The sequence below is a fragment of the Gadus macrocephalus genome, chromosome 9 (assembly GCF_031168955.1).
Source record: "Gadus macrocephalus chromosome 9, ASM3116895v1".
NCBI lineage: Eukaryota > Metazoa > Chordata > Actinopteri > Gadiformes > Gadidae > Gadus > Gadus macrocephalus.
The window spans coordinates 13,632,356-13,642,557 of NC_082390.1; the positions used below are offsets into that span (position 1 = coordinate 13,632,356).

Consider the following 10,202-nt stretch of genomic DNA (forward strand, 5'->3'; position numbering starts at 1 on the left):
AATCAGTACTGTGCAAATGGATTGCCAATCTACCTGCAGTACTTTGATTTATTTGATCAAGTCAATTGGATCTACATTCAATACACCCATTTCTAACATTCCAAATGATGTGCGGAATTTTGTCATGGTGCGTCAAATATGATGGCAAGTTTTTGAACAAACCACCATTGCAATAGCAAACATCAAGGATTATGCCATTTTCTGGATTATATTGACTGGACCGTTGCCAAGACAACAGCAATTAGTAGAGGCTGGGTTACCATGCAGAGTGGGTATGTTTCCGTAGCAACCACGGCCCGGCAAAACGGCTCTAGGGTTATCTGATACAAAGAACACAAGTGTTACAACGTATATTGTATGCTTTAATACGCTGTACAACCATAATGGAGGTTATTTCAGTGTTTCTGTGTTATGGATGTTGAAATTGGTAGTGGTCCACGGAATGCCCTCTAGGGCAGTGAACTGATATTCAGAATCCGGTTCCCTCGCTGGCTTAAAAAAGAAAAATCTAACCCATTTCAAACTAGTCATTATTTTAGAGTGGTTTAAAATTTCAATTTTCCATTCCAGCTTAGTGGTTCCCATTAGGTATGCAATTGAAAATGCTAAAAAGTGTTGGCCTCATTTTTTCAGAGGATTTGAGAGGCACTCAATCAATAGCACCTTTGACGAACATTCGGTTTGGTCAACCTATTCAGCACATTGAATAGGTAATAGTAGGTATGCAATTGAAAATACAAGCATTCACTTCATTTTGCTGAGGTTCAGATAAGTGATCAATGGCACATCCAAGAGAATAAAGATGTTGTGTATCAACGTTCAGTCAGGTAAGTCATGTCCCACTGCGGGTGGGTCATCTTATCTGCGCCTGCTTGGTGGGTGGGCCCGACCACTAACTGATTAACACAGCCCGCTGTCACCTTGGTTACGCAAACACTAACCTGCCGATCATCGTGACCTAAAGGGAGCTTATGCGCTGGGGTCAGACATACACTCATTGGCCATGAACACTCATTAACCAACAGTTGCGCGCGCGCGCGTGCACACACACACACACACACAAACAACCCGCTGGACATATGAATAAACATTTATTGTCCTTGTTTGCCTGAAAACCCATTTCACTTCCTGCCCCGTCCGCTGCTTAGATCCCTCTTCTCCTCCTCCATCCCACGCTATCCGATTCTCTCTATCCTCCCATCGAGAGCTGTCTGTATTCTAATACGGCCTATTTGCTTTCTTTCACTCGCTCATAAACACACACACACACACACACACACACACACTGCTGGTGGACCGTATGTAACCAGAGGCTACCTGGACAGTTAATCCCTGAGCATCTGCTCTCCACCCCAACCTGACCCCTCACATCTGCCTCCAGGTCCCAGCCGGAGGCCCCCCCCCCCCCCCCGCGCCCCTCAGACACCCGTCTGCTCACCAGAATGAATGGTCTTTTACAACATAACGCTGTTTGCTTGGATTCCCGGGAGATTCGCCTTTCCAGGCATTTAGGAAAAGCATCGCGTTGGTTATGCAATATAAACTCCTATTACAAAGAACTAACACACAGGCACCCTTATTGAACAAACACAAAATAGTTACATAATATAAGATCGATCACTTTATTGCGATAAAATATTTACATAAAGAAATATATAGAAAAAAAAACAGACTTAAAATGTCATTTAAAATCCCTGCAAATGTCTTGGATGGGAAGACGGTGGCCCCCGCCATTACCCTAACCTCTCATTAGGGGCTTCCCTCCCCGCGGAGCTCGGCGCTGTGCGGGGGGGCTGATGGAGAGGCGGCCGCTGTTCTGGCGGGATGGAGGGGGCCGCCGTACAATGATGCCCCCCACCGAGGGGCTGATTGAAGGTGTAGTCATCGCCAGCGCGGTTCCACAGGTGTGAGCGCGTGACACACACACACACACACACACACACACACACACACACACACACACACACACACACACACACACACACACACACACACACACACACACACACACACACACACACACACACACACACACACACCTCTCTCGCTCAGCCTCACACACAGACATGCCTCATGTGGAAGTTGACCACGTATTCCGTGTTGGTGCGCTGCACCGAGATGGCAAAGGGTTCAAAGGGGTGGAAGGTGAAGGCCACCAGGCGCCGCACGGCGTGGTTGACGGGCCGACCCAGGAGACCAGCCTGGATCTTGAACTTCAGCAGGCCCGAGTCCCGCGCATAGAACCTGGGGACAAGAGGGCGAGAGGCGCGCGGTTGGACGACTCAATTGACACTGATCTGGAGAGGGTTGGTAGGTGGGTGGGAGGGTCTGGGCGAGGGCAGGCGGGGCAGCCCGGTACCTGATGGGGAGGGAGGGAGGGAGGGAGGGAGGGAGGGTGGTTGCATAAGCCGGGTACCTGATAAGGTGGGAGGGTGGGTGTTAGGGAGCGAGCGTGCGTGGGTGGGAGGCTCTGGGCGTGGGTGCATGCATGCGGCAGCCTGGTACCTGATGGGGTGGTCCCCGCAGGTCTTGGGCCTCTCCATCACCGAGACCCACTTGTCGTCGTAGCTGAAGAGCGACAGGTCCAGGTAGGGGCTGCTGCTGTACGACTGAGCGCTGATGGGCAGCTGGCCCAGCAGCCGCCGCACCGCCTCCGTGTGCCCGCCGTACTTGGCGTTCACTATGGTGTCCTTGAACCTGGGAGGGGGAGGAGCGGTCACTAGGTGGACCACCACCACGCCGTGGATGGAGGAGGAGAACCTTAGCATGTTCAATAAGCTCTGCTGAACCCAGAGGGTTCTACATGTATGCAAATATAGATATTCATAACAATAACTATCAGAGAAAATCAGTAAGTAATGCATCATCAGAAGCAACGGTTGCACAATGGGTTCCCTCCCGAGGCAGCCCGGGTCGGAGGCCGAGCTCCGGTTTACATCGTGATGTGCAGCCGGGGGGACACCTCCAGTTCCTCTGGGTTCAGGCCGGGGGAGATCCAGTTCCCAGCAAACACCGCAGAACACTGTTGTGCCGCCAGCGACAACCAACAGCCACATGGCTGAGGTCAAACCCGGGGAAAATGAAGTCATGGTAATGAGTGGATCCCCCAGAGCCCCCGGCGCTCCTCTGACCTTCTCTGGACCTGTCGGGCGTAGTTGTTGGAGGAGGCCGAGCAGGGGAACTGCACGGCCTGGCTGTGGAGCGTGGCGTTGCGGAACAGGTCGCAGAAGTTCTCAAACAGCTCCAGCAGCTGGTCCGAGGTGTTCTCGAAGACGGCCAGCACCTCGGTGGACACCATGTTGTACACCACGAAGAACGACGGCTAGGGGGGGGGAGACTAGCTGTCAGTCAATGGTTCACTCTTCAAACAGTGCTTCTGACTGCAGGACAGCACCATGTGTGTGTTGGTTGGAGTAAGGTTAGGGATGGGGGGATAGAACCGGGATCAGCACCGTGTGGTGGCCTTCATGGGTTCCCTGGGCTTCCCAGCACCCTGCCTGTTGAAGGCCGTTCCCTCAGCCCGTTTTGCTTTTTCATGGCCGATTTCCACGTCTTTTAAAAAAATCCTCCCGGAAACCGATATATGGAGCTAGTGTTAATTTCCAGTAAATTACTAAATAAAATAAACATGCCAAACAAGGAAAGATTGACCCATAGTCACCGATAAATTAGGCTCTGTTTTATTCAAAACGCAACAGTCACAAATATTAAGTAAAAATAATAAACGTGAAAAAACTGTATTTTTTACAAATATCACCCACGCTACCTCCCTCTTTTAAAAACACGCACATTTCTCTATTTACCATTCTACAAGTAATTGGTTTGGTTTTTGCTACAACATACACATTTCCATAACAAAATGTGCCAATGTTCATTTTCTAAATATTATGACGATAAGCCAATTATTAAAAAATGATCTTACGTTTCCCTTCTGACCAGGCCACTATATGAAACATTTGGATATTGAACGCATAACACAGGAGAAGTCCCAACACAATCCAGTGTCACCTAAGGTCTGCTTATCTCTGGTCATTGCTGGCGCGTGCTCTCCTACCTGTGAGGGGTCGGTGACTCGAAGCGTGACCACGTCTTCGCTGGTGTATTTGATGAAGAGGTGGTGCTCATCCAGCAGCTGCATCTTCCACATGCGCAACCTCCGCAGCTGGTCAAAGAACTGGAAGAACCTGGGAAAAGCATGATGCAGAACATTACCACCGCACCACCAGCAGGTGAACACATGATGGAGAACATTACCACCGCACCACCAGCAGGTGAACACATGATGGAGAACATTACCACCGCACCACCAGCAGGTGAACACATGATGGAGAACATTACCACCGCACCACCAGCAGGTGAACACATGATGGAGAACATTACCACCGCACCACCAGCAGGTGAACACATGATGGAGAACATTACCACCGCACCACCAGCAGGTGAATACATGATGGAGAACATTACCACCGCACCACCAGCAGGTGAACACATGATGGAGAACATTACCACCGCACCACCAGCAGGTGAACACATGATGGAGAACATTACCACCGCACCACCAGCAGGTGAACACATGATGGAGAACATTACCAGAGCTCCACCAGCAGGTGAACACATGATGGAGAACATTACCAGAGCTCCACCAGCAGGTGAACACATGATGGAGAACATTACCAGAGCTCCACCAGCAGGTGAACACATGATGGAGAACATTACCAGAGCTCCATCAGCAGGTGAACACATGATGGAGAGAGACCACTACCACAGCACCACCAGCAGGTGAACACATGAGGAGAGAGACCATTACAATAGCACCACCTGTGCTGTTGTATTTGGTTGCACCTTACGTGCAACCAAATACTGACCCTTCTTATGGAATTGGTAGATCTGTTATTTTTACTTAAATAATGACTTGAAAAAGAAATTATAGAAATTATCATTCACAAACCTGGGGTTTGTGAATGATGGTGATAAACGCAGAATGTTGTTATTCCTCCTAAACCCATTATTGAATATTTTATTCAAGTCATTATCTATGTAAAAACAACAAATATCTACTGATAGCTTAAGAAATATTTTTTGGTTGAACATAATAAAGAAATTATAAACACCAATAAACAATGCAGATAAAGCAACCTGAAATCAAAATCACTCAGGGCTCCTGTAACCTGCAATTATTTACCAAACGTAATCAGAAAAATTATCAAAAGATGAATCAATAATTCAAATTGTTGACATGTTTCCCTGTCATGTTGTTTCCCATGGCCTTTGAGATTCATATTGACCCTCTTATAGTAAGCTCACAAACGTTGTGTTTAGCCTCTGAGGAGCAAGGTGACAGTGAGGAGCAGAGAGAGTGGGTGGGGCAGAGAGGGGAGCAGAGAGAGTGGGAGGGGCAGAGAGTGGAGCAGATAGTGGGAGGGGCAGAGAGGGGAGCAGAGAGAGTGGGAGGGGCAGAGAGAGGAGCAGAGAGAGAGTGGGAGGGGCAGAGAGAGGAGCAGAGAGTGGGAGGGGCAGAGAGAGTGGGAGGAGCAGAGAGGGGAGCAGAGAGTGGGAGGAGCAGAGAGCGGAGCAGAGAGTGGGACGAGCAGAGAGCAGCAGAGAGTGGGAGGAGCAGAGAGCAGCAGAGAGAGAGTGGGAGGAGCAGAGAGAGGAGCAGAGAGAGTGGGAGGAGCAGAGAGGGGAGCAGAGAGAGTGGGAGGAGCAGAGAGAGTGGGAGGAGCAGAGAGGGGAGCAGAGAGAGTGGGAGGAGCAGAGAGAGTGGGAGGGGCAGAGAGGGGAGCAGAGAGAGTGGGAGGGGCAGAGAGTGGGAGGGGCAGAGAGAGTGGGAGGGGCAGAGAGAGTGGGAGGGGCAGAGAGAGGAGCAGAGAGAGTGGGAGGAGCAGAGAGGGGCAGCACGCACCTCCTCTTGGCCATGGCGCTTCCGTCCTGCTCGGCCCGCCGCCACAGGTACACCAGCAGGCGGTGCTTCAGAGAGTTGATGGTCTTGTCGGTGTAGAGGCGGGGGAAGCCCGGCTGCCCCTCCGCCTGCGTCTCCATGGAGACGGCCGACAGCGTCAACAGGTCGTCCTCGTAGCAGAAGCGTCCGATGGTCCTCACGTCCAGGAAGGTCCCCTCGGCCGTCACCTGGGGGGGCCACCACACACACACATGAGCCTCTGTGGCCTGCAGCACACCATAACCACTGTAGGCCTTTCTACACTGCCAAGCGGGTGGGGTCGCGATTAGATTCGTTGGATTAAGAGTAGACCTCTTACGAATAATTTGCGTTCTCTGAGTGAAGGCTATAAACACGTTTTGATCCCGGCGAAAGCCTGGTAAGGAAAGCTCCTCTGCTGTTTTCTCGGAGATTGCGCCATCTTTCACCGTCTTCGTCAAATGCGACTGTTAGAACAACTCCTGTTGATGTCACTGCGTTGTTTCTGTTGTAGAGACAACGTAGGGCTGCTCGATAATGGACAGAATCATCATCACGATTGTTTTGGTCAATATTGAAATTGCGCTTATTCAAACGATTATTTTTGAGTTTGAAAAACATGATGTATTTATTCAGCATGTCTCTCCCAAAAGCACTTAGTAACTAAGAACTTTGAAATTTCACCTTATACATACACAAAATGGTCAAAAATTTCAAATTTAAATTAATGCACAGATATGATTCCGGCTGTTCTGCACTTTCTATAAAACATTTGATGAAAAAAAAATAAAAAATTTGATTAAATCGCCCAGCCCTAATCCAACGACGCTACCCATATCGCGCCCCTGATACGTGATGCCGTCTAATCACGGTAATGAAAGCCCAGATATGTGTAGGTTTCGAGAGGGGAATTGGGCTGCGAAATCAAGCCGGTATATTACCTCAGTCATTGTAAACGAGCAGACCATGCCGGGAAAAAGGCGGCTATAAGATGGGCATTTTTGACGGTGTGAAAACGATTTGTGGCCCGCAGCACATAGACACTCTGTACAGAGCTTTGAACACCACACATGACCCTCTATGACTGATTAAACCTGTGTGCGTGTGTGCGTGCCAGTCCACCTGGAAGACGTGGATGGTCTGCTGCTGCACGGAGAGCACAGCCAGGATGTTCCTGTAGAGGTAGAGGCCCTGGTTGTGCGACAGGATGATCTTGTCACACTTGAAGGAGCGCGTGTCACACAGGCGGCCCGTGTGCAGGTCGATGATGTGCAGGGAGTAGTCCTCCAGGGGGGAGCGCGGGTTGGGCGTCACCGACTCGTTGTTGCGGTACACCTGGCCAGGGGAGGAGGGGACGGTTTAAGTGGCACTCGTCACCACCACGGCCCTGGGGACAAGGGGCCGATGATGGTCCCTGACTCCCAGACCAGCACTGCCGGGTTTGGCAGTCAACAGTAAAAAAAAAAGGACCAGTATCTTTACTGTGTCTTTACTGAGCAGTAAAGACACATCCTGCCCTGTAGGGAGCACTTTGTGTAGACCAGTAAAGACACATCCTGCCCTGTAGAGGAAATCCCCAACTAAACTTTTGGAATAAATGCACGATTGCATGCGTCGATTACGACTAACATGCAACAAAACCTCTTTGTGGCGGGGGTTTTTTTTTAAACGCCACACACAAACCAAACTAACTTCAATGTAAAAGCACCCCTAACTCATCATCCCTTCCTCCTCCACAGCCCGCAGAGACCGCCCTGGTTGGACGAGCGGAGCCCGGGGAGACGACGAAGGGCGAGTGTGGAGTGTGGAGCCGAGAGAGCTGCTGCGCTACCTCAAAGAAGTACGGGGGAGGGTCCTCCGGGACGTAGGTGGCCGAGCCCACGATGACGTAGCGGCAGTCGTCGGTGAACAGGCTGCACTCGCGGTTCAGGTGCTCCCCGTTGGACGCCACGTTGGTGACGTGCAGCAGGGAGAAGAAGCGCTCGAAGAGCCGCCCCCGGATGTTGAGGGAGCGCTGGTCGTTGGCCGTGGAGAGGGTCTCCCCCTCCTGGCCCCGGAGCAGGTCCTGGGCCGCCTGGCAGCCCTGGTACTCATAGATCTGTGGACGTTTGGGGAGACAGGGGAGCCTGAGGTTATTCTGTTGGTTCAACTGTTCACAGCCTCTCCGCTTGAAGAGGTTTCACGCTATTGGGGACGTGCTTGTCTTGCAGCAATGGTTCATTTCTCACGTTCTTTGTGAGCAGAGTTAAAGAAGGATTGGGGGCTACATTACAATTGAAACATCATACTTTAGGTTGAAGGAGGTTCTTATTATTTTGCATCCCTTTACCCGACTAATGACTCATTATTGGTGAACATAATGCCAATCAACCTTAGATGAGGCTTCTACATGTATCATTATTGAGCAAGTTACAAGTACGGACAGGAACAATCAAAGAAAAAATAGTAAGCATCACTTAATTATTTTGTATTTTTTTATCTTGGTTGTAGGAGCAGTAAGAGTGCTTTCCACTTCTGCTTAACATACAGTGTGTTAGTACCAAGTCACCAACCAGAGTCCAAGAACAACTGTCCCGATGAGACAATAAAGTGTATTCAATTGAAGTCAACCCAGGTATCTCCTGGATTTCCATTGGCTTACCTCCAGCGACGTCTGGTCGGAGGAGAAGGCGATGAAGCAGCGTCCGTCGGGAGAGAACTTCCTCAGGAAGCACGGGGGCTTCTCCACGTTGACCACCGTGAAGTTGGGGAACAGGTTCTGGTGGAAGCAGCGCACGCGGTACCAGTGAGCGCCGGCCCGGCCGGAGCTCACCCGCCTCCTCTCCAGGCGGTGGACCACGTTCTGGTTCTGGATCCTCCTGGGCTTCAGCGTGGGGCTGTCATCTTCCATGGCTCGCATTGGATGCAGTGGGAGTGTGTTGGTGTCCTCAGTGGCCAGATAGGACTTGTGGTGGTGGTGCCAGATATGGTGACACGGGAGGACTTGCGTCACAAACTATTCTCAGTCATCTTGGGTGTAGGTACTTCTTGCACATAAAACTGCAAGATGCGTGTAGAGATATGAGACAAAGATACTGAACCATTCATAGTCATACATAGCATGATATACTAATGCTAAAGTACAGATTATTCTGTGATTTGCTTTTCAAAAGCTCAACTACAGCCATCCCTCATGTAATTAACTCACCATCAGTGGGAATGCTGTAAATTCAACTAAGACGCTGGATAACACGTTGCCCCTTGATCTTAAAAGCAAGAAGAGAACTATGTTAATTGCTACATTTGACTCAAATGACCTACCACAAGGTTACAGAAACATAGGCGTCAAGGAACGTTAGATTTCAATCAACTCTGGTTCAGTGTACCAGAGGCGCGTTGCTCTGTAAACACATTATAATTGCATTGGGAAAACATCAGGCAGCGAGCAGAGGAGAGACAAGCGCCACATTTACTCAAGTATTTAAAGAAGCGCTGGAACGACCAGGACGACGACACTACTATTACATGTTAAACTATAAACTGGTTACTCACTCATTGTTCAAGAAAGTCAACCGTCCAGCTTTTCAAGAAGCATCATACATCCCAGTCTTGGATAACTTTCTGAGCTCTCTATCTAGCTTTGTATTTGAACTTGTGGAGCTTTGCTGTTAAGGTTATTGGCAAATGGTCTCCGTATTAATAGGAACGTTTCAAAAATTAGAAATTGTTCACGTGTATTCAATCTAGCTACATTTCTATAAGACGGCGTGGATATGCCTAATATTATTATAGCTAAAGCTACAGGGCGACGGCATGAAAGCAGGGAAGAAGAGCGTCCAGAACTCGTTGGTACGGAGTTTGGCTGTTTGATGACTTAACGGCAGTAGGAATCAACAGCGTCATCTCAGGATGGAAACCGCGTTGCATCTTTTAAACTTGGACCCGCCATTACAGCTTTTTTTTTTTGGCTCATTGTGTCAAAACTCAACTCACAAGCAAATAAGACACAACACTGAGAAATATGCCATTCACATCTATGTCAAATTGAAACTCTGCTATCGAAACCTAACAATCCTCTATCAAAATGTCCCTCTGATGACAAAATGATCCACACTTGTATCATGAATAGATAGATAGATAGATAGATAGATAGATAAATACTTTAATAATCCCAGAGGGAAATTATTTAATAATTGAAAAATAATACACTTTCAGATCAGCAGCAACACACTACTTTACTTTATATAAAACACTGCAGTCTTTCATGTTCAGTGTTTTTATTCACTTCCACAGAAAGGCACGTTTT

General features: G+C 49.1%; 1 protein-coding gene across 1 annotated transcript; it reads right to left on the reverse strand.

The window, feature by feature from the left end:
* Nucleotides 1-1,603: 1,603 nt before the first annotated feature.
* det1 (DET1 partner of COP1 E3 ubiquitin ligase) lies at nucleotides 1,604-9,764 on the reverse strand. Its single transcript, XM_060060901.1, has 10 exons — nucleotides 9,449-9,764; nucleotides 9,105-9,162; nucleotides 8,559-8,956; nucleotides 7,749-8,015; nucleotides 7,040-7,252; nucleotides 5,903-6,126; nucleotides 4,055-4,184; nucleotides 3,132-3,322; nucleotides 2,506-2,697; nucleotides 1,604-2,244 (listed from the first exon to the last, which is right to left on the reverse strand). The coding sequence occupies exons 3-10, from the start codon at nucleotides 8,814-8,816 to the stop codon at nucleotides 2,055-2,057; spliced, it is 1,665 nt and encodes a 554-aa protein (XP_059916884.1). The 5' UTR covers nucleotides 8,817-8,956; nucleotides 9,105-9,162; nucleotides 9,449-9,764; the 3' UTR covers nucleotides 1,604-2,054.
* Between the last annotated feature and the right edge of the window lie 438 nt (nucleotides 9,765-10,202).

Bases quoted from the DNA above. Each gene is read 5' to 3' on its own strand.
- det1 (XM_060060901.1), bottom strand. From the start codon at position 8,816: ATGCGAGCCATGGAAGATGACAGCCCCACGCTGAAGCCCAGGAGGATC. The intron at 8,016-8,558 runs GTAAGCCAATGG...AAACGTCCACAG, and splicing joins CCGACCAGACGTCGCTGGAG to ATCTATGAGTACCAGGGCTG. The intron at 6,127-7,039 runs GTGGACTGGCAC...TGGCCCCCCCAG, and splicing joins AGACCATCCACGTCTTCCAG to GTGACGGCCGAGGGGACCTT.